This window comes from Salminus brasiliensis, chromosome 3 (genome assembly GCF_030463535.1).
Source record: "Salminus brasiliensis chromosome 3, fSalBra1.hap2, whole genome shotgun sequence".
In the NCBI taxonomy this organism is placed as follows: domain Eukaryota; kingdom Metazoa; phylum Chordata; class Actinopteri; order Characiformes; family Bryconidae; genus Salminus; species Salminus brasiliensis.
Window position 1 is genome coordinate 33365752 of NC_132880.1, and position 25398 is coordinate 33391149.

At 40.7% G+C, this 25398-nt stretch overlaps 1 protein-coding gene across 1 annotated transcript in view; it reads left to right on the forward strand.

The window, feature by feature from the left end:
* Nucleotides 1–25398, forward strand: part of thsd7aa (thrombospondin, type I, domain containing 7Aa) — a 138810-nt gene that overhangs the window by 64101 nt on the left and 49311 nt on the right. The window contains exons 3-6 of the mRNA XM_072675928.1: nt 1429–1677; nt 6379–6560; nt 14856–15011; nt 20935–21138. Coding sequence (XP_072532029.1) covers nt 1429–1677; nt 6379–6560; nt 14856–15011; nt 20935–21138 — 791 coding nt within the window. The remainder of the gene's footprint in view (nt 1–1428; nt 1678–6378; nt 6561–14855; nt 15012–20934; nt 21139–25398) is intronic.

Consider the following 25398-nt stretch of genomic DNA (forward strand, 5'->3'; position numbering starts at 1 on the left):
CCCCACAACTCTAACAATTCTGCCAAAAAACTCAATTAATAAATACTTTGTTTGCCTTCTTTCACCCTGTTCCTTAATGGTCAGGACCCCTCAGGACTTCCACAGTTATGTGGGTGGTGGATCATTTTCAGTACGGCAGTGAAACTGACATGGTGGTGATGTGTTAGTGAGTTTTGAACGCTAAGAGTCACTGCTGGACTGAGGATTGTCCACCAACCCCAAAGAATCCTGCCAACAGCATCCTGAAAATGACCTACCACCCAAATAATAGCTTCTCTGTGTGTGACCTTGACCATTGAAGAACAGGGTGAAAGCAGTATAACAAAGAAAGCAGAGAAACAGATGGACTACAGTCTGATATGATATGATATGATTGACCACCCATGTGTATATATACATATATTTTTGATGACCACACACATCACTTGAATTCTACTTTAATAATGAAGTGAAGTAATGAACTATGATGACTGATTGATAGGTTATATATTATAATATACTGTATTTAAACATATATGTATTTTATCATACTGTATTAAAGAGCAGTAAACCACATTCAGTCATTATTTCACAGTTAAAAGATGTGTGCATTGCAGTGTCTCACTCTTGACTCCACGTGCATCAGGTTGTAGACTTGTGGACCTGATGCTTCGAAAGCACTGCAAGCATTTGTTTCCGTTTATGTAGAAATCACGCTGACTTCAACAGGGTAATTAAGACACAGCAGGAAGTGAAAGTCTACCACCTGTGAATCTCCTAGAACCTGTGGAGACGAACAGTCTTAATCATTTCACCCTGCTTGCCAGGCATGCCTCGGAAATGGATTTTGATGCATTTTAATTAAAATTCACGGAAAGGCATAGTTTAATACGTGTTTAAATTAAAATCCAATCAGAATAACTGGGAAATAAAATGAACCCTGATGAGAATTTTGGTCATAGTGTAAGCTGCATTAAGATAGATTTTTATCTGTCTGACAATTCTGTGTAAAGCCATTATCGTATATTTGGAATTAAGAGCATAGATTATCATGCCATCATATCTTTGTCTATTGACCAGAAAAAAGAGACCTTGTTATATTGAGGAGGTAAGATGAGTGTGAGAGTTCTCCAGAAGTATCATCATCTGTAATTTGGCTTTAGACAGAATCTTCAGGCAAAATCAAACACTAGAAAGTACATTTCTGTTCAATCACCAATCTCAAAAAGCCTTCTGTTACTTTGCAGGCATTTTGCTGACAAAAAAGGACTGTGTTGACTTTGCAAATACAGAGATCTTATTCTGGAAGTGCTGAATCCTAATTTTCCTTTTAAAGGGCTGTACTTATGAGATGGCGCATTTTAGCTCCAATATCCAAAGGCCTTTCAGCTAGATGAACCTGATATATTAATATAATGGTAACAAACATGTCTCCTTGCTCTTTTGCAGCTTGTGCAATCAGCAAACTCTTCCAGTCACATACCAAGCCTGTGTCATCACCAAGGACTGTGAGGTGACGGAGTGGTCTGAATGGGCAGCCTGCTCGAAGGAATGCTACGACTTGAACGGGCCCAAAGGTCAGCGTACACGCACGCGGCGAATTCAGCAATTCAACGTGGGTGGAGGAGCTGAGTGCCCTCATCTGGAGGAGTCTGAGCCATGCTCTCCTCAGGGGGACGGAGTTCCACCATGTGTAGCGTAAGTCATACCAACTTTGTTGTTTATATAACATATAAAGTCATAGACTGATATTCAGAGGTTTGGAATGAATCATATGCAAACAATCCGCTTGCATATGCATATATAACATGATACTCTAGAACAGGCATAAAATAATATTTAGATATATGTCTAGAATCATGAACAGAGCTCTATGTGGTTTTGTATTAGCTGATAAAGCTTCACAAGATCTATAATGATGTTAAAGTGGAGATCAGCATTACTATCCAGACACTCCTTTTAATAAATGAGTTCAGCTACTTTATATGGGAGCACCCATTACTGATACAGGCACATAGTTGAACATGCACAGTTTGTATAATTGCCATAGAAAAGCATTGCCAATATAACAGGTCACCCTGGAGCAGCCACGCCTGAGTCTAAAGGCACCATGCTCAAAGTCTGGGATAAGTTTGAGTGGCACTTTTGATCTATAACTAAGCATTCATTATCAGTGCCTTACCTCACTAATGCTCTCTTGGCCAAATTCCATCATATCCTTGCAGCAATGTTCCAAAATCTAGTGTAAGTGTGGCCTTTGCATAAGAGTAGAGGCTATTTCTGTAGCAATGGGAAAACAAACTCCCTATTATCAGTCCTTTATTTTAAAAGCACCTCTGAAGGAGCAGGTGTCTGCAAACGTTTGCACTTATAATGTGTATAAGTACTTTATGTTTGTATGAAATGTTGAACAACAACAACAACAAGAAAATACATACTAGTGTCTAGTGGCTGTGTATTGGCAAGAACCGAAAACTGTCATAGTATAAAAATCAGACTTTTGCAAAATTCAGAGTAAAAGAAAAGTGGACTTGTACCCAATGAGAAGTGTGATCTGAAGACAGAGAACAACACTGTTAGCTAGTGGTAGGGTTTTAAACACAAACACTGTGATGGACCACTGTCACCTATCTTTGCATGTAAAGTATTCATAAAACATCGACACTGTGTTTTTGAGAATTCATACAGTATTGCAAAACACAATATCACAATACTTAGACCCCATGTCAGGCTACAGTCCTTACAGAGCTTCAGACTTTATGAGATAAATTCAGTCCATCACATGAGAGAAAATGCTCATGTCTGCAGAGCTATGCCCCAGAAAAAACTTTGTCCAGTTGATCTACACCAGTGGTTTCCCTGAACCCTGGTCTTTGAGGTCCTCTTTGTGCTGTTTTTGCCTGAGTTGATAGCGTATTAAACCATCTACACCATGATCTACACCATGTATGTTAGTACTGAAAAAAGAGCTAGCATAATGAAGAGTGGTTCCTCTCAAACTGTAGTGCACATCTTTATTTGTGGGTCTTTAGCTGGCCGCTAATCACCAGCTATTTCAGCCATTTATTTTTGAAACTGGCATTGATTTAAGCCAACTACAGCAGTGTTTATATCACAAACACATCGTCCTCTCAGTGGGATTATTGACGTTGAACGGCTGCTCCATGCTGAGGTATGTTTGCTGCTGTAATAACAGCAGTTTGGCCTGGTGCTAACAGTGGGGAGAACAATAATAAGCCTCTCTTCATGCCCATCGTCTGCTGGGGGGGGCTTTTGTGCTGCTCATGAGGAGGAATATACAGACGGAAGCTTGACGGGGGGAGGCGGGGCTGCGACTGCCTGCTGGAGGACACGGGGCGGGAGCGGTGGGCCGGAGAGCTGGCACACTGCCAGGCTGGAAGGGAGGGAGGTGATGAATGGGGAGTGTGTGAGAGGACAGGCGATGTGGCATCTAATCTGATCTCCACCACAGATGGGCAAGGCCCATGCTCCATCACTCAGCAGTCCACTGCTCTGGATCTTTTGCTGCCTCCCTCAGAGAGGAATGTGTGTCAGTAAGAATTAGCCCCAGCTGGATAGTTCCTACTGAGATGTCTTGTGTGGTCCGGAGAGGTCTTCTCCTTTAACCTTGCGTGTGGTTGCACCTGCCTGCATACCTTTACAGCTAGAGGTTTTGTACTCTGCAGGCTCTCTCAGAGTTTTACCAAAGAGTGCAGCATTACTCCATTCATCTGTGGACATAATTTCTACTGATAAGCTAAAACATTAGAGCTACCTGCCAAATTATGTGTACATCCATCTTGTGCTGCCAGAACAGTTCTGACCTATTGAGACGTGGACTTCACAAGACCTCTAAAGGTGTCCTGGGATGCTTGGCACCAAGAAGTTAGCAGCAGTTCCTGCTGTCTCTAGCAAGCTCCACCTTTCATGAGTAGCATTAATGACACCTCCATCCATTAAGACAGATTCTTTGACATAAGGCACAGTGTAGTGTTTGAATATTGTTCATCTTTGGTATCTGTGTATCCACACTGACTTTAGTTTTTGGCAGTATCTAAGCTTGAGGGAATCTAACCAATTTACACTTGCTAGAGATAATTTCATTACATTAGTGGACAGCGAAGCATGAATGTCTCTGGATGAATGTAAATGTGTTCTTAACTGGGCCGCTGCATTAACATTTATTCATAACAGTCTTATAAAAGAATCAGATGTCTGTCACTTCACAGTATAAATGTCTTTATGTCAATACAATGGCCCAATATCTTTCAAAAAAATTCTTCAATTTGTTCTTGAGAAAAGTTTTTGTAAAAATCTGATTTATGATGTGTTTTTAAACCTCAGAATCATTCATAGCTCTGCTCTTATAATGATGGATCCCATTGTCCTTGTAAATTTAACAAATGCCACTGGCCCATGGCAGCCAAAATCACACTGAAGTGATGTGGGGAGAGAGAGACATCTACCCAATTGTGCTTTTTCTGGCTCTGGCATCAATCCTTGGGTCAGAGTGGCAAAGAATACGTCTTAAGAATGGTTGGTGAATGAGACATAATGTCATTAACTTCAGAAAACACCTTTGGCCAATTTGTAAATTCTGACGTACGCTGGTTATAAATATTTAAGTACTGTTTTTTTTAAATGTGCTGTTCAGTGCTAATACATGTGTAATACCCTGTGTATGTAGTTTTTTTCAAATAGTTTTTAAAAAAGTGTTACCAACTAGTGTAATCCTGTTGGTGTACATTTTAATTTATGTCTGGGCTTCAAGAAAGCAGCTGTCGCTGGTTGCTCAAGCTTTAAAATATCTTATGGAATATGTAATCAGCTAATTACCTAATTCATAATATCTCCACACATTTAGTGCCACACATTTGCATGATCCTCCTTTAAATGCATATGGTCACTGTTACACAAGAACCAAAGTGTTTTGGCTTTTTTACATTATTAAAATCTGGAAGTTGTTCTTTACTTAGTTTCGACATTTCATAATGAATGGACCAATAGAAATGAGTGGCTCTTCATACATTTATTTCAGTTGAAAGTTATAAGGGTTTTCTGAAGTTGTCATTTTGGAGATACAAGGCTTATATGCTTATTTTCCGTGCATAATAAATAACACAAAATGTTTCCAATTCATGCCTGAAACTGGCACAAAAGGCTTAGTACGTCAAGCCCACAGTCATCCTCAATCTTATTCCCTTCCCCATATCACATCTGTACAGGGTGATGAAGAGTCAGATGTTCAGATGGTGGCCTTTAAAGCTTCTCACACCCAATGACTGTTGAACTTGCACTCAACCATTACTGCTCACGCTCTGCTTGTCATCAGGACTTCATTTAGGCAGAACTCATTTGCTGATGACATTAACAGTAATGACAACGAGAGACAAGATGAAAACCTAAATCTTTCTGGTGTGTGTGTGTGTGTGTGTGTGTGTGTGTGTGTGTGTGTGTGTGTGTGTTTTCTGTGGTGTTTCTGTTCAGATAATTAAATAGGGTATATCTGCTGCCAAAGTTTGTTTTGTATATATTGTTCCTCTTTTGCTGTCTAATAATCTAATAGAAGTTTTCGACACTGCAGGCGATTCTCCCCAGGCACTGACAAATGATTATGATGAAAAAAAATATATGCAGCTCATCCGAGCATAAAATATCAAAGTGTGCGCAATAAAATTACCCCCATTAAAAATGAGCCGGGCGGCTCTCTGTGTAATCCTGCCGTTGTGGAAGGGATGCGGCTCCCTCGTTTGTTTGTGATTTCTCTGTTTGACTCATGCTGAGCTGATATGATAAATCAGAAGGTTTCAGCCCCGCCGTCAGATTCAATAGAGCTCAATAAGACTGTGACCTGAACACAGAGACCTGTTCAAGCAGGGTTCTGGATGAGTCCATTAGGAAATGAACTTCTTTCATAGCTCTGCTTTAGAGAGAGAGAGAACTGCTATGGAGTACTGATACAGTAATACACTGTATGTCCAAATGTTTGTGGACACCCTATTTAATGAATGAATTCAGTGTATAAATCCCAACAGTTTTAGTGGAACTGTGTTCTCTAGAAGGCTGGTGCTCCATTCAGTACATTTTGGTATCAGTTGGAGAGTTGGGGGATGAGGTAGGGTGGTGATTTTCCAACATCCTGATCTTACTAAAGCTCTTGTCGCTGAATGTAACAAAATCTTCACAGCACTTTACAACATCTAGTAATACCCTTGATTCAAATATCACTGATGATTAAAACAATGAATGAGCACCTGTCCCAATACTTTTGTCCATATAGTGTATGTTCATTATGAAGCATATGACAGATATGATTGGTAAAAATACTAGTCTTAAAGTTCATGTTGAGATAAGTCTCTCTCTCACTCTCTCACTCTCTCTGTCTCTTTCTCTGTGTAGGTATTCCTGGAAGGCTACTGAGTGGAGTGAATGTAGGGTAGATGTGCTTCTCAGTCAGCAGGACCGTCGACGTGGTAACCAGACCGGACTGTGTGGAGGAGGGATCCAAAATAGGGAGGTGTATTGTGTTCAGGCCTCCTCTGACCCACCGTCCAACCTCAGCTCCCTCAAGAGCAAAGAAGGTAACCTATATTCTTACTCACTGACTGCAAAAAAAACAAAAAAAAACAAAAAACAAAACAGGTCTTAAGGGGCCAGTATTCAACATTTTCCCTGTATCCTTATTTTTTCATATGTCCACTTTTATTAGAGTGATTTAATGCATCAAAAACAATTATAGTACATTTCAACATGAGCATTGTCCAGCTTCTCTTTATCCCATACTCTCTTAGAACAATAGTAGAAGCCCTTCCAATGCTTCATAGAACTATTTTTAAAATACATCTCTTAGAAGAACCATGCACAAGAGTTTGAGTCCTTCAACCAGAAGAACTAAGGCATTCAGCTTTAAGGTGTCATGGTTTTAAATAGCATGGTTGACTAAATAGAATCCTTTTTAAAGTTATAAACATTTTATACATTTTATAACAAAGCTTATTTGTGCCTAAAACTGTACACAGGAATTAAATTCATTTTGATTGAATACATTGATACATTTACTTTTGGACAGACAGAAACCACCCAACGTTTAAACACTTTCTATTTCATACATGCTCGGTACCAACACCCTTTATCACTTCAGTGTGAATGAGTGTCCAATTCTTTGTAGACTGATTAAGAGGACATATGTAATGTAATTCAGAAGAGCCAGTTTGACAGCTTACTTTCCACATTTGTACTCAAGGGAATATTGGGAGTACTATTATCTAATATATCAAACTTATTTAGAAAAGGAAATGGGAAATTTCGTGTTCTATGGTAAATAATATATATCTTGGCCCTTTAAAGGTACCATAAAATGCATTTATTTATCATTTAATTATTTTTTTTAATAGTGAGTATGTGCGTTTGGTTGGGGAAAAATGTTCAGAGGCAGATTTACAACCCTGTTATTTTGAGGGAGGAGACATAGGAGAGAAGACATGGTAAAAGCTGATTGGACAGGCCTTTAGCCTAACATGGATACCTTCTTTTTTCCCCAACCTTCGCTTCATTGTGTTTCACGTTTGAGCTCCTGTTCTGCTGACCCTGGCATAGAATAAACCATGGAAGGGCATGGTTTACATAGCAACCCTGAGTCAGGGTCACTTGTTTTAGAGCTCTGCTTTGGTTATGCTGGATTTCCAGTTGAAAGTGGCAGCACTGTTTGGGGCTCTCGTTATGTCACTGCCATGTACCAAACTTCCTTTATTCAACAATTGTCTTTTCTAGGGCATCTTTAACGATGATAGACAAGCACAAGTCCAAAATGACCAACTGTAATTTTCATGTTAGTGCATTTATATCCGTTCCAGAATAAAAGATGGTGCTCTGATCCAAGGGGGCTTGAGAATCTGTCATGCAAGTGCTTGTCATATTGTATCTCTGTCCTCTTTTGCTCAGTTGGAAAGTAGCAGAGCCTGCTTGGTGTGCCTCTGCTGCTGCAGGGGAGAGGAGCTGACAGGCAGATGGACTGACCTGGCTGCTGGAACTCTGCATGCATGAAAGGGCACTCTATTTATTCATTCAGGCTGGTGTTGCACTTAAAGATTGCAACAACCTGTCAGCCGCTGTCTCAGACTCGTGTTTAAGACGAGACCAAGAGCAAAGTGGAAACTTTACAAGGAGTAGGCTCCTTCTTTTCTGATCTGATCAGCTTATCCCCCAGCTCTGTATGTGCGAATTCCAGATTTCACAGCCGGCACTAGAAGCACGTTTTATCTTCCTATGCAGCATTAGATTCTGGGTTCTTGGCTGGATGGATCTGATATGAGTGGAAGAAGCTGCTAGATGCGTATTAATCATTTGGTGATTGCATATTTAAGCATTTTAGAAAGATAAAATAGTACACACACACACACACATACAGTACACATACTCATTAAGTGTGATGTGACATGGCCAGGGAGCTGAGTGTAACCCCATGCTGGGCAGTAAAGCTGGTAGCATGCCCGCACTCTTCCACAGTCTGACACAGAAAGTCCCCTGCCATCTGCTCCGAGTGTTGAACTGGCGACCTCTCACAGAACTTATTCAGATGGCCACAGCTGCTCCCCAACAGCCAGTCAGGACGATGAGCTCATCTAGAGAGAGAAAACACACTGCAATGAAAGAAATCTGCAAAAAAAAGAAGAAAAAAATGGCACACTGCTATGCACCTCTTATGTGTACGAGGCCGTCCTGGCAGGTGCTGCTGGAATGCTGGCAGTGACTTTGGCACAAGTACCAGTACATGAGTATAGACACATGCATATGTACACACACACACACTGTCTTTCTCAGTCTCTCTCTGTTATTTATTTATTTATTCATTTGTTAGTTAGTTTGTTAGGTAATTAATCAGGGACAGTCCATTGATAAACCTGAGTTTGACTGTTAACCTGGCTAATTTTCATTTGAAGTCCCTGTTTTACACACAGGCAAACTGTATAACATACTGAAAAATTGTGTTTAGTGGAGTTTTGACATAATTTTGGGAGATGAACCACGCCCCAACTCCCCCTCCACTGCCCTTCACTCTCACTTCACCTTCGTGTCAAACAACATTCACTCATCTCACCTAAGGGTGGAGCCCAGCTCCTCTACATTCACCAGCAAGCCACCTAGAACTCCAGGCCAAGTCTCCTGAATTCCCCCTATCATAAACTCATGATAAAATGAGGCACAAAGATTAAATATAGTAATACAACATAAGTAAAGACTAAATATAGTAATACAGTATTTACTGAGAACCAGAATAGTAATATACAGATGGAGAAAAGCCTTTGAATACAAGACAAGAAGACATGAAAGATTCAAATTCATGCTTCTTGTCTTGTGTCTCCTTTGTCTTTGGCGAATGTATAAATCAATCAGGTTCTTCTGTCTGAGTTTTTAAGGCGAGATAGTGAAGGCAGAAATGACAACATTGGTCCCATCAGTTACTTGAATGACTGCATCTTCTCTTCCGCTGTAATTAGTAAGCATAAATATGTTACTAACAGAAAACTAACATAATTACACCCTATGGGCAAACATATTGGAACACCTGCTCATTTATTCTTTCTTCTGAAATCAAGGATAAAAGGTTAAATAGGAGTTTATCATGATTTTGTTTGAGTAACTGTTTTATTGTCCAAGGAAGGCTATACTATATCTACTATATTCTTCAAGCGTTGCTGTAAGAATTTGACTGCATTCAGTTATAGGAGTGTTAGTGAGGTCAGGATGTTTCCAAAAGTATTCCAAAGAGATTTCTGTGGAGCACCATCATTCCAAAGAACACAGTTGCACTGCTCCACTGCTCAATGCTGGGGGGCTTTATACCCCTACAGCCCCACCTGGCATCAGAAGGGGTTAGAGTTCATGTTGATCTGAGTCCTATTCTTTTGGCAATACTTCTCTACCGGGAATAGACAAGCTATGTGTGTGCGTTTGCACATCTGTGTCAGCAATGGGTGCAACTTAAAATAGCTGCATTCATTAGATAGGGTGTCCACAAATATTTGGACATATGGTGTATGTGTAAGATACTTTTGGTATGTTTAATCAGTTCACATCCACTTACATTACAGTCTAGCAACTTCAGTGAAGTCTAGTCTAGTCCCTTTTTGGGCTGCAACCGCATTAAGTCATATATCACTGAAATGCTCCCTGCTGTATCTATGTAATGCAAGTTATAAGATATAATCATCCAAGTAAGTCTATTTCCAGTGGCCAGATTTAAGTTTTAAGTTTGGAGGCCAAATGTTCTTATTATGTTTTCCTCTGCATTCAGGACCAACCATCTCAGTCAGTTGGATTTTGTGGTAGATTTTGTGCTCGAATTTTGCATAGATCTTAAAAAGCCTTTTATATTATTAGAGTGTGTAAAGTTATATTAATGAGATTCCAACAATTATTTTAAAAACGTAATAAAAAATGTCAAATTCTTTCTTTGGAGTGTGTCTTTGCAATTTTAAATATTTGTCTAAAAATATGCACATATGTTTAATTAAATAATGTCTCATTTGCATATCTAATTGTTTTTTGCTTTCATACCTTAAAAATGCTTAGGAAAATGAGTAATCATGTGGTAAAGGTTCACTGTGTTATTTCATTTTTTTTAAAACGACACTATTCCTCTCGGCTTACACTAACAGATGTGCGGATAATGTACTGCTGGTGTTTTGAATTATTCACAGATATTCATATTAATGTGAGACAATTAGGGCAGCTCTGCATAAGAACAAGCATGGTGTGTTTTATGCAAATCTAATCTGGTCATTTGCTTTCAGGAAAGATGCATATAAATCCTATAGCAGGACCTGCTGGTGACCAGCCACGTTTGCCCCCCCATCGCTCCCCGCTGCAGTGTTTAGCATGCACAGTAAGCTCGGTAATATGGGGAGGATAGTTGTGATCCCCGTATGTGTCATTACCATAGGAATGTGGAAGCTTTGTCTGTGAAAGCTTTGTTTGAAATCCAAAATCTGTTTCCAATCATCTGGGGATTAGGGCCTGCTTCCCCAGCCCAGGTTATGAATGCCAAAATGGGTCCTGAAACCCAGTTGTTCATTTTTACATTTCAAAAATGCAGCTCTGTCAGTGGAAGCAGCATCTCATCCAGCTTCCTGCATTGCTGGATTTTTTGCGCTCTGCTAAAGCTTGGCGTGATTTCCTCTCTCAGTGGGGGGCTGCAGATTCTCAGACAACAGAGGAAAAGCAGCTGCTGTCTCCGTCTTTATCCATTAACACACCTCGGTCACAGGGAGCCCAGAGTGTGAGAAAAGCAAGGCGGTGTTTGAGCAACAGTGCCACTGATGTTTATTAGTTCCACCCTGGCTGTCTTTCTGTCCTGACTGTAATCGACGTGGCACCCTGTCGTGGGCCTGTGCAAGTGCTTCAGCATGATGGCTTTGTTACAGTGCCTCCATGCAGATCTCCTTTGTGGGTTATGCAGAGTTATTGATGATGATGATCCAGCAAAGGGGCTGGCGGCAGGCGGATGGCCGAGGGGGCTGATGGGATATCGGTGCCCTAATTAGGCTGGGGAACCCCTGAGTGGGCAAAGTGCGAACCATCTGGTCCATGCACGAGCGAGGTGCCACCTGAACAAGGTCAGGCAGCAAGGAGAGAGTCATTAATCAGGCTGGGTTAATGAGAAGGTGAGGAGATACATTTTAGACCGAGACAGGCATTCGTCCATCGGAATGCCATATGACTGCACGGCTATGAAGGAAAGCCATGGAAATTGTGAGATTATGCTGAAGAAAATAGCATTGGGATTCCTACAGAGCAGCTGTGCTCCAAAACCAATCCAGCAGGGTAGCAGTATTCCCCAGACCACCAAATATAGTTCCTCAGGCAGATAAATAAACCAGTGGTGGTTTGGTGTGAAGCAGTTTTGTCAGTGAAGCAGTTTAAGTCAGATTTGTACACAGTGGAGGTGATAGGACCCAGACCTCTGACAGGTTTAAACCCTTGGCCAAAGGGTTTAAAACCCTTTAAAAGCTACCCCCCACAAAAGGCTATTATATGCACTATATGTCTGAGTGTATGTGGACACTAATGGGTGCACTTAGCTACTTTAGGTTGCACCCATTGGTGACACAGATGTGCAAATGCACACACACACAGCTAGTCACTGTCGAGAAATACTGCCAATAGAATAGGACAAGGATAAACATGAACCTTTCAGCACCATGCCTAATGCCAGGTGTGGGCTTGAGGGGTATTAAGCCCTCTAGCTTTGCTGGAGCAGTAGAGCTGTGCTCTCTGGGTGAAGGTGCTCCATCCGATACTTATGGAATGAGTTGGGGAGATGGGGATGAGAGTGGTTGGTGATCATCTAAAAGTCTGACCTCATTATGTTTTGTCACTGAATGCAATCAAATCCTTACAGCAATGCTCCAGAATTTAACAGAAGTTACAGTTACTCCAACAACAGTTACTCCAACAAATACAAGATAAACTCCTTTTTTAATATCCTTGATTTTGGAAGCATCCCATTACTTTTGTCCATACAGTGTGTGTACACATTCTGAAAACATTGATACAGTAAATTACAGTGAAGGTAAGATTTTGGCCATTCCTGATGCAGAGCTACATTTTGACATTTTGAGATGATCAGTATTACTTTATTACTTATTCTATTGGTTTTGGACCGGGAAAACATAGAAAAATGCACTTTCTGAAGAAAAAGCTTGCACAGCTTTGATGGTTCCCACTCCCAGATAGTTACTTAACTGTTGCTACGTGTGTCACTTGGGTAAAGCTGTTTTTGTTTTGGTAATTCCTGTGGTATTTTAGGTAGTATTTGTGGTGTTGCTAAGTGGTTGCTGGGTGGTTGCTAAGGTGTTGCTAGATCAATGCTGGGCAGTTGCTTTGGTGTCCCAGGAGGTTGCAAAGGTGGTTGCTAATTGATTGCTAGGTGGTTGACATGCTGGTTGATCAGGTGTTCCCAAGTGTTTACTAAGGTATGTGGTTAGTTGGGTATTACTAGTGAACTAGTGTATCATCATGAGATAAGAAGGGTGCAAAAACCTTTGCACCCCATAAATACCTACAGGAAAGAATTCTGCAAAAAAAAAAAATTAATAATAATAATCTGATCAAACAGCTGAATATGAGCCTGAATCATACAGTCAGATAGAACAATTAGCAATTAATCGGATAACAGCACATGCACTTTTTGGAGCCATTGCCCTTTAAAATTGGGTGGAACTTTCACACGCTTCATCCAGATTCTTGTATACCTTTGTTTTTTTATTACCAGCACAGTTAATTTCCTAAATTACATGTGATAGTTGGCTGAGAGGTTGGAGGATCAGTTTGTTCTGTTCATTTCAGTCCACTTAAACACGCTTAGCTGAACAGTCTCTTTAATGATCTATATGGATGTTTATAGCACTTACCCAAGTTATTTATTTCACAGTTGGTTAGAAATTGATAATCAGCTAGGAAGCCCATTTCACACATCTTAACCACTTCACAGTAGCCCAGAACCTGCACACATGCGCACACACACACACACACACACACACACACACACACATATGCACATTTTAAGGATCAGCTCCATCAAACCATACACCTTTTGGCTACACAGAGCAATTTGCATGTGAATGAAGTGAGGATCTGTCACGGGGCAATGGTGGCAGATCCATCAGTGATGTGACCTTGCAGAAAGTCACCTACCGCTCAGTACGCCCTGCACACACACATACACACACACACACATTCACACACACACACACACACACTGGAGGACAGGGATGAAGGGAAAACAAATATTTCATGATGTACCCAGAGGATGTTTCGAAATTATGTGTACATCTGGATATCAAATTAAAAATGCTTCTGAAGCCTGGGTGATGTCATGCTTTTTTTTACACTTCATTCCACTGGGCCATGATGTGTGATAGTCATTTTTCAATGTGTGCTTGTGCATATCAGCATTTTTTCCTATGTATTTGCTCATGTTACTTTTGTAGTTATTATCCATCATCTTTAGTGTTATCATGCAACACATTTTGCAGTCTAATAAAGGCGAATCTTTATGCTTCCAAGTCCACACGAAAACAGTGTACATAATTCAGGCCCTCCAGGAATGTGTGATGCTCCAAGCTTGCAATTTTGTTCAATCACTGCATTGTTTTAACACTAAACATGTAAATCTGTAAAGCGACTTCACATTTCATTAAGTGTGAAGCTGTGCAAACGTAGCATGAAGCATATGCTGCTTTACATAATGTGCATATTTATTTTTTAGGATGGCAGGATGAGGTTTTGGATAGTCATAATCTTTGCCTCAGACCCTAGGTTTATTTTAAAAAAGGTGTACATGTGAATGAGCCATCCAAATTTAGTGGTAGCCTAGTTTTACATCTGATGTTTTATGTTTCTGCTGGCCAGGTAAGGCTTTCTATTAGATTTAGGAACATTTCTGTGAAGATTTGATTGCATTCAGTTACAAAAGCATTAGTGAGGTCAGAATTTTAGATAATCACCACCCCATTTCATCCACAACTTCCCAAATCATTCCATAAGTGTTGAATGGAGCACCATCATCCAGAGGTCAGTTCTACGGCTCCAGCAATCCTGAAGGGCTTTACACACCTGGAGCCCACGCCTGGCATTACGCATGGTGCCAAAAGGTTCATGTTTATCTGATCCAGAGAGTCTTATTGTATTGGCAGTACCTCTCTACAGGGATTAGACAATCTGTGTGTTTGTGTGCATTTGCACATCGGTGTCAGCAATGGGTGCAAATTAAAGAACAATTACAAAAAATTGCAGTGAAGTCTTGGGAAGTCTGATAGTCTGCATACATTAATTTCTTATCATTGAAATGTTGTATGTGAATTGTGTCTCCACAGCATCCCGTCCTGTGAACAGTTACCTGTGTTTAGGGGTGACCCCCAACACCACTCAGCTGTGTCACATCCCATGTCCAGTGGAGTGTGAGGTGTCTTCCTGGAGTGCTTGGGGACCCTGCACCTTCGAGAACTGTCAGGACCAGAGCTCCAAGAAAGGTGAATGAACCATGACATCATGCATACTTGCAGCTTAGGTTTGTACAATATAACCCTTTAAACTGCAGGTGTATGATTAATTTATTCATTTAATAATACTGCATCACTGTCATAATTAAAGTCAGTTTTAAAGACCCTACAGTATAACCCTGTGGGACTCCACAAATTATGCTAAACGATTAACAATGAATAGTTTCTACATTTGGATTAATAAATGAATAATGAATGGAGGGTTCAGGGGGCTGAAGGGACAGCTGAAGGAGAAATAGTTTAATGTCCTTGTTTTCCTAATTTATAATATAGTCAGTCCAACACTTGTACTTATGTGAACAAAAAAAAAACATTTTTGAGGGGATTTTCCAACGCTTAGGGTGTTAAATGAACAAACTTGTTTGCTGCCTCCTGACGAAATCCCCTTTAAGCACACTGGTGTGTGTGATGAGACCCTTCATCTCTGAACCCAGCCTGCATCACTTTTTCCTTTTCTCCATCAGCACCTGTACTGTGAGCTTATCAGCAGCTGGAGGGAGAGGAGAGAGTGGGCGGAAAAATGAAAGAGCAGATGACAGAAAACGTGCCAGATAGTGAGGCAGGGGTGGTCAAAAGGTGGATTTTGTGCTTCGAAAATTGCAGTAATTGGCCTGTCCACGCTCTGCCCACAAATGCAGTCTTCTTACAGCTGTTGTGAGGTTGGGCGAGCTTTTGAGAATCCTGGCAAAAACATCTGAATGAGAAACTGTGCAACTCCGTTTTGTCAGATAGGTGCATTTAAAGTATGTTATCAACTTTAAACAAATACATTTTTCTCTGGTGGTGTGTGTTTATGTATTCGGGGTTGCATAACTGGGCATTGGTACCGTAGTTGACATATAAATGGAGTGTTCTGCATGTCAGAGAACAGACATTTTTAGAGGTTAGTGTAGAGGCAGATTCTGAGATGGAAAGCCCTTTCATGCACTACTTTAATCAGTCCAATGACTGTTCATTAATAGTGACCTAGTGTTAATTCCTAGTAGTTAGCCGTGGTAGTCTCTGCTCAACAGTGAGACGTCCAGGGCGCGGTACCTTCACTGAACCAAAAAAAACAGTCAGATACATGGTTTATCAACTGTGACCTTAAATGGTCAAGGGGGACTAACTCTGTGTTATGCAGGTGATGCTAATGTTTGGTTCAGGGGTTCTATGTTGACCTCACAACAAACCCACTCAGAGCCCGTGCTCACCTGAATCCCTTAAAGCCCACCTTCCACCCATGTGAGCCCCACATGAGCATGTTGGCTGGGTTGGTTTCTCATTCGCTTCAATGGCATTTTTGCCAAAATCCTGTAAAGCTTGTGCAGCATGTGAACAGTTCCTATGGAATTCTCTTTAAACAGTGTATGTCCATCTTGTATTGATGAGCCCCTTCACCTCCACGAGCTCGAGCTGAATCACCTGTCCATCAGAGCCTGTCCTGTGTGCTTATCAGCTGCTGGTGGGGGAGAGAATGCGTTTCCACAAAGCGCATGGGCTGAGGGGGGAAGGGAGAGGAGACAGTGGGTGAAAAAACGAAAGCGCCGATGACAGAATACGTGCAAGACAGAGGTGCTGAGGGTCAAAGGGCAGGAGAGAAAAAAACAGTAAATGGGCTTTCCTCTTTGTTGTGTCTTTCATAAAGAATGAACTAATTTCTGAGGAAAGAACAGACACAGCGCTTTGACGTGCGCCTCTCTTTGCTGGTGCTGACAGTTGGTACTTGTCCAAGGAAGAGAGAGACTGCCACAGCGGCTGCCTCCCTCATTAATTACGGCTGGGACAGCGACCTGTGTGCCATACTTAATGCGTATTGACTCTCCCCTAATGAAGCGACTCGAATGGATAGAATGGGAAGAAATTCTTGTCCATGTATCTTAATGATGGATTCTCTCTGAGTCCGTCTTGCCTGTTTTCTCTCTCTTTCTTTTTGCACGCCCACACTGCTTTACTGTACAGCGCTTATGTCTGTCGGCACGCTCCAACGCTCGAGTCCGGATACGCATTCATTACCCAGGAAGCCGTGGGCTAAGGGAGTCATGCAGGGTGCTTTGTCTTTTTTATGTCTTATACAAGTATCAGCCCGCTGTGATCTTACAGGAAAAAACATATCAGTGTTTGTCAGCTTTTGGATCAGCTCTCAGAGGAGTGTATTTTTTGCCCTGCTCAACGCAAGCAGCAGGCGAAGTGACCTTCCTTTGGATATGTCTAAATTTGTCGATTTTGTGCTTTGAAAACTGAGTAATTGATCTGTCCATGCTCCACCCACCAATGTGTTTTTTCATAGCCACCGTTGTGAGGTTGGATAAGCTTTACAGAATCCTGGTAAAAAACCTCATTCAACCTAAAAACAAAAACCGTGGCACACAAGTCAGTCAGAATAACTTTTTTTTTTAAACATTTTTAACAGTGTGTTTGAAGTGTGTATATGAGATCTATCTGTTGTATGCATGTGAACAGTTTCTAATACTATGTTAGCACTAAGCTAATGCTCATACACATGCCGGCTAGATGGGTTTCAGTCGGGCATGGGTTCTGAGTAGCTTTGTAAATGTGTTGTAACTGAGACGTAGTTCGGCTTCCCAAATGGTTCCTGTCATCCAGCCCACCTTCATCTTACATGGGACCCATCTAAGCCCTATGTGCAGTGTATAACCCAGATGGGGCCCAGATGGTGCCCCTTCTGGCCCTTTAGGGGAAAAAAACCTAATTTTCCAATCTTTATCCAAAACTAAATGAAATAAGAATACAACTACAGTACTTATTAAGTATTATAGAGTAAATTTAGCTAGAATAGAATTTGGGCCTATGTTTTATAAAGCTTACCAACTTACCAACAGTTTCTTCTAAAAGATTGTGTCTGTGCTCAGAGCATTTCATTTGTTATTAACCAAAAGATAGTTCCCACCTCACAATTTGATTGGTTGCGAAGCGTTCTAACCATGCTGATTTAAAAGCACAGCTTTTTCACGCTAAAACTGTATCACTCTGCTGATGCACTGGCAACATTTAAAAGGGCTGAGCTGAACCAAAGTCCTTATAGGCAAGTCTGTTCACTCTGCATGCATATTTGCAGTACCTCTGTGGAGTAATTTCCAGTGACACAAGACCAGGCTCCTACATCTATTAATAGAAAGAGACTAAACTACTCAAAACTGAAGGCCAAATGATGTGTTATTATGTTAGAAAAACATATTTAAAATCACTGATATAATCTGATAAAAAAAGCATTTGGATTAATAATGTACAAAAAACATGATATTTCAGCTTGTTCTGGCTACATCGCTTGTGGCGTAACTGGCAAGCTGATTGGCTCTTCTTGTTGAAGGGCAGGACTTTATCTGTAAACAGACACCATGTTGAGCGGTATTAGAATTTCCCATTCATATTTCAAGCAGTCACTGGTCTCCTCATTTATGACGTCTCTGGCTGAACTTGATACTTTGACAGTTCTTTGGCTCTATTCAAAGCACAAAAGTTGAGCCTTATAGTATCAGCGGTTGTCTTGGACCGTGTACAGGGTTCAACACGTACCCTTACAGTTGAATGGCAGTAACTCATTTGTGGTGGAACGACTTTTTTGGTGGAAGGAACTGACAGTATTAAAAGATATTCAATATGAAATTCAGGGTTTCTTTATTTTGTAAAAACTGTTGTATAAAAGCAGTAGAACACTCGTTATTCTGAGTAATGTCAACTCAAAACTGTGATGTTCTTAAACAAACTCCCTTTCATGTTCTGTTGCTTAATTAAACTTTTATGATATTACACTATTCCAGAGAATGTATGAATAATTGTTTACAGAATTGTTCTGTTGTCCCTTCACCACCAATGAATACCACTATTATACCACATTTGTTTACCAACACTATATGTACAAACTCACTAAAGACACTGTTTGTCTTGATTAGTGAATAAAATGGCTATTTTTAAGTTGTAGACACTATGACATTCCTCCATTATTGTAATGGCATCTGGGTTGGTTCCAGACCAGTGTAGTGTTTGTAGATTCCTCAGTGTCTTGTTGCCAGCTAATAGTAAGAAACAGAGACGTCTGGCCTGCCCCCTACACTCTCTCTCTCTCTTACCTACACATCACATACACCTTCAGACACTTTATATCTGATTAGCGACATGTAACACAATTCCCTCCATCTCCCTCTTTCCGCAGTACACTGAGCTCTCTGTGGATCGTGTGTTTAAAAAAAGGCCAATGGAGAGACAAGGACAGAAATAATCAGAAGGAAGGGAATGCCACGGTCATCTTGGCCCTGCAGCCCCCCTCTGACCCCCTCTGGTCTCTCTTATCGTGCCTAAACAGGAGTGGGGATTAGGGCAGTGGCCTGCAGAGTTAAGGGGGGTGGAGGGTTGTAGGTGACCTTGGGCCATCTATGGGTCCAGCCCCCAAAGCCCTGAATCAGTGTCTCTTCTGTATTATGGACCGCTAAACTCATTATTCCCCTCAGAGGAAATCTGGTGTAATGAGTGAAGAATAATAATAATTATGTTCAGCAGTTCCAGTCATTTCCGTCATCTTCTCTGCCTAATGGGCTGCCATGTTAAATGTGCTATGATGATTATCACTCTAAGCATGACGCTTCAGTCAACTGAACTTAGCGATATCTGTTAACGCTTTCAGCTGAAATCAGATGGTTTGCTTAATACACTGGTTCTGGTTTTTATCTTTTCTTGAGAAAAGTCTTAAGAACAAGTCTACGTCAGATCCATGACATGTTTAAATGGCAGATTTGTTCTCAGTTATGCTTTTATAGTCGCGGATCCCAATGTCTTCAAAACTGAACAAAATGAATGACGCCATAGAATAACCATTGTTCCATAACCATGATTAACCATTTTACTATGAGAGATATGTGAGTGAAGAACCTTTTAAAGGTGTAGAATAGTTGATGTAAAGATTGTTTACCAACGTAAAAGTTCTTCACACTCAAGTCACTCACAAATAGCAGAAAAGAGGCCAAAGTTTTCTTTAAATAATACCCAGGAGTGCTATCTGTGATTCCATAAAGAACCGTTTTTTTATGGAATAAAAAATAGCACTTCTGGGCATCATTTCAAGAAAACGTTGGCCTCTTTTCAACTACAGGGCCGAATGGTTGCTAAGGTCATGCCATACCATTCCATGCTGGTGTGGACCTTTTCATTTTGCTAAATCAGGACCGAAAATTGCACAGCGTGTCATAATATTTATTGGTTGCTATCATTGGATTTGTGTCCAGTCTCCTTGATTTAAAAAAGTTAGCAATTTAACATGGTAACTAATAAACAAAGCATACTAACTTAATGCTAAATTAAAAACTGTGAGGTCTTTTTTTCTTCATGTGCAAAGCAGCACAGACTACACTTCGTAAAAATGAAAATGAATTAGCCAATTAGCAGATCCCTATGACAGCCAGGTTTGTAAGCATTCTGTGCCGAACCGCGTCCATGTGGAAAAACCACAGGAACAGTAAACTGTCGTTTTCAGAACCGTTTGGCCCTGCACTGGAAAAGAGGCCTTTGTAGCACATTTATTTTTAAGGGAAATGTGTTTTGCAGCATGGTATAATAAACCCCACAAACAAAACATCACTCCAAAGAATACTTGTACTTATGTCAAAAGGGATCAACACTTCCCATTTAGCACAGTGACCTTAGGTTTGTGTGTGTGGCTGTCCCGGAGCCTTCCTTTCCACTGGCAATGCTTCCCTATGGAGATTAAACATGCCCTGTGTCAGCAATGAGTGTCCATTAAAGGAGCTAAATTCACTAATTAGAAGGAGTGTTTGGACATGTATCTAAAGCTGTGGCCAGAAGCTGAAACTGAATTTTGAATTTTGGATAAACATGCCCAGCTGTGCAGGAGTGAAGCATTGTTAATGACTGACTGTTTCTCTACTCTGTGTTTTGGCAGGTTTTAAATTAAGAAAGAGGAAGATTTTGAACGAGCCCACGGGCGGAACAGGAAACTGCCCCCACTTGACTGAGGCAATACCGTGTGAGGAGCCCAGCTGCTATGACTGGCTGCTGGTGAAACTAGAGGAGTGCATTCCTGACAATGACAAAGAGTGCGGACCTGGAACCCAGAACCCCCAAGTACAGTGTATCAACAGCGATGGTAAGAGACGTTCATGTATTCATCTGTTTCTTCCCCAGGCTCAAAGGGAGTTTTTTCTGCCACTTACTCTTGAACATAAAGTTGGTAAAAAGAGTGGTAACCACTTTATCTCATGCAAAATATGCGGCAAAAAAAACATAGTGCTATTTGTGAGGTCACTGCGGTGGTGATGTGTGTACCTCTCCCTCTATTTTTACTCCTGTTCTTGATAAAAGCATATAAAAATCAACATGTTATTAAGCTAATACATATTAATGACTACGACTCAGTAAAGTCCAGTTTAAGTAATTAAGATATACATAAAGATGCCAAAATCTCAGAATTTGAGCTATAAATACAGCAAACGAATTCTGAATTATTGAGCTCATATCCTCCTTATGCAAGCCACCTTCTCCTCATATAGTCCTGCAAATGCAGTCACAAATGCAGTCATCAATTTGAAATATGTTGATTAATCAGCTGAGTGGGCATGCACATGTAATGCGTTGATGAATAGCAAACACATTTGAGAACATCATAGAAAAGGTCATTCGATCCATTTGATCAGCTTCTTCAGCAGATGAAGCGTTTACTGATGGACTCATGCAAGCAATGTTTTTTTGCAGGGTGGTGTTCTGTTATAATTCACTAATAGAAAAGGCAAGTAAAGGAATAAGTGTGATGACACCACATTTTGTCCAGACTGTAAAACATGCCAATAAGCTAATGTGTAATGGGATCTAATGTGTTACTGTAATGCTGATAACATCATAGTAAATCATGGTAGAACATTTTATGAACCTGGCCTAATTCCTGCTGTTCGAAATAAAGTTGAATAGAACTGGATAGAAGAACATGAATAAAGACGTTGGACTCTTAACGTTCGACTGATTTTTAGTTGAAAAATGTTGATGCCAAACCCTAACATCGTACAAATGTTGAATTTTGATTGGAAATCAAAGTCACATATCCATCAAAAACCAACATTGGTTGAATTTGGGTTACTTAACATCATGACCAGCAACATATCAGTGTCTAACAGCCTTAGAAGAGGTTTTTGTGGATGTTAACATTATGAAGTTTCCTGCTTTTCTGTGCTCGCACTGGGTGTGTAGATGGCACTCTCTCCCCTCACCACTCTAAAAGTGATGTTGACAGACACAGGGGTCTGTAAGCTGGTGTGGCAGAGCTGGTGATCCTGTGTTTTCCTTTGAGCTGCCCGACGATGCAGCATCAGTGCAAAAGAGGTGGTGGGTGGCTTTGTTTTCATCAGAGATGTGTGTTAAGTCATTACCCTCCTAGTGTAAGGAGCATTACTATTGCTAGAGTAGTTACGAATGAGTGGATTAATTTGCACTACCAAATTGGAAATAAGGAAAAATTAGATTTAAATATTTCAAAAATTTTTTTTTTACTCAAATATAACGTTGCCCGTTAGCCAACTTCACAATCTCACACATTTAGCCAGATAACAATGTCTATTGACATTAGTGGCCAGCTGGATAACTAGTGTTCAGGCAATGCAAGCCACTCTATATATGATATAATTAATCATAATTACAAATAACCCAGTAGACTTTATGGTTTGTTCAGGGTTCATGTTCTAGATAGCTGCGGGGGAAATCCAGCGACAAACTCCGGATCACTTCAGTGCCTCAGCAGCTCAGTGCTCTTCTTGAACTCTATCCATAGGGCTTCTGTTCTGGACGGCTGCCCAATGGGGTAATTGCTGTTTTTATAGGGGCTGCTGGTAGTGGGCGTCTATTGTTGGAGTGGCCAAAGGGTGCATTCGGAGCTGTGTGTTGAGTGTGAGTGGTTGCTTTTATAGCTCAAAACTCGGCTCCTCTTGTGCTACTGCAGTCTGCTGTCTAACTAGCCCAAAGGCTCAATGCTGTTGACTAGCCATTATTGAGCTGGCTGAACACAAGGTAGAGGGAGTGAGCTACACCGGCACCATCTGTGAGATCAGAGAAACACATGCTTTACCTTGGGACAAACACACACACCTATAACTGTGACAAATAGCTCACAGCGCAGTCATCCGTGGACAAGAAGATGCTTCAAACAGTGCGGCGCCATACAAACCGCTGAGGAAGAAGACACTGTAATTCACCTCTACCCCGCCATCACCACCCAAACCCGCACGTAAACAAACACAAACAGCCCCACTTTCACACCCAGACTGAACGGCAAGGCATCAAGACCAGGACATAAATATTACATCACTTCTTTGGGAACATTCTGCTGAAGATTTTTTTCTTAGTGGTAGATTTCTTAACCTTATAAAGATTTCATAATGTGTGTACAACCGTTCCTATCCTCGATATCATGGAAGTTAAAAAGCGGCCCAGTCTAATGAGTTTCGAGCCGCGTTCCGCTTCTTTCTCAGCACTCAGCAGACGTATTTTAAGTGCATCTGGGAAGTCAGGCACCCAGACATGTTGCACTAATGCATTTTTAATGGGATTTGTTGGATGGATGTTTTCGTTGACTTGATGAAGGGCCAGTGGGAGGGATAGGGGAAATTCACTGCAGTTTAATTGCAATTCTAATTTATCCAATCTAATTAATTTCATATAATAGAGAATTGAGCATAGCTGATTGAATATTGCAACAATGAACAAAATTAATTTTGAACGCCTGAGAGGGGAGGATATAAATGTGTTGCAGTTGAATAGAGTGATTCACTGCAATTTATCAGAAAGAATTAATCTTAGTTTATGGTGACTGTGAAGAAAGGATGTGATTATCACACCTTTGGAATAGAAATGCCTGCCCTGCGACATCTTTGTCTGTTTTTTTTTTTTTGTTTAATGGTAAATCTTCCTGAGATGGGTGCGTGTTAATGAATGAATTATAAGCACATGCATTGTAATTGTACATCACATCTGCAGATTTCACTGCTTGTCTAAGTGAATTTTGGTGCGCGGACATGGCAATTACCAGAAAATTCGACCTCGGCATCCATACAGCTAATGAGCACCCAGGGGAGGAGAGAGCAAGAAATAGACAGAGACGCACACAGATGTGTGTGCGTCTCAATCAGTGTGGTGAGTCTCATAATCACTGTCCCCATTTCACACCAGCTGAAAGAATCCCAATGCCTGTGCCTCAGCTGTTGCCACGGTGATGACTCCCCCCTTCCCCCACCACTCCCAAGAAGGACATAATTTTTTATTTGTGGAGCAATGCACTTATGTTATGCCATGTACAACTCTCTCCACATACTTCTATTTAGTTTACTTTCTATGCACATCTAGGTTAACTTGACAATGTGAGTGCCCACTGTGTTGAACAAATATAAATTGTCAGGCTTAGGATGTAATACAATGGAAAAAACTTTGATAAGCATTCCATCAGTATATGATCATTAACATTTAATGTACATGGTCACTAGGCTCAAACCAGAAACTCTATTGCAAACTCTACTTTTCAGTGTTACAGAGCTCTACTAAAGCATGAGTAGACTAATAAATCACTGTGCAGATCAGGTATTTATCTCAGTGTTACTGAGCTCTACTAAAGCATGAGTAGACTGATAAATCACTGTGCTGATCAGTTATTTATCTCAGTGTTACTGAGCTCTACTAAAGCATGAGTAGACTGATAAATCACTGTACTGATCAGTTATTCATCTCAGTGTTACTGAGCTCTACTAAAGCATGAGAAGACTGATAAATCACTGAGCTGATCAGTTATTTATCTCAGTGTTACTGAGCTCTACTAAAGCATGAGTAGACTGATAAATCACTGTGCTGATCAGTTATTTATCTCAGTGTTACTGAACTCTACTAAAGCCTGAGTAGACTGATAAATCACTGTGCTGATCAGTTATTTATCTCAGTGTTACTGAACTCTACTAAAGCATGAGTAGACTGATAAATCACTGTGCTGATCAGTTATTTATCTCAGTGTTACTGAACTCTACTAAAGCATGAGTAGACTGATAAATCACTGTGCTGATCAGTTATTTATCTCAGTGTTACTGAGCTCTACTAAAGCATGAGTAGACTGATAAATCACTGTGCTGATCAGTTATTTATCTCAGTGTTACTGAACTCTACTAAAGCATGAGTAGACTGATAAATCACTGTGCTGATCAGTTATTTATCTCAGTGTTACAGAGCTCTACTAAAGCATGAGTAGACTGATAAATCACTGTGCTGATCAGTTATCTACCTCAGTGTTACTGAGCTCTACTAAAGCATGAGTAGACTGATAAATCACTGTGCTGACCAGTTATTTATCTCAGTGTTACTGAACTCTACTAAAGCATGAGTA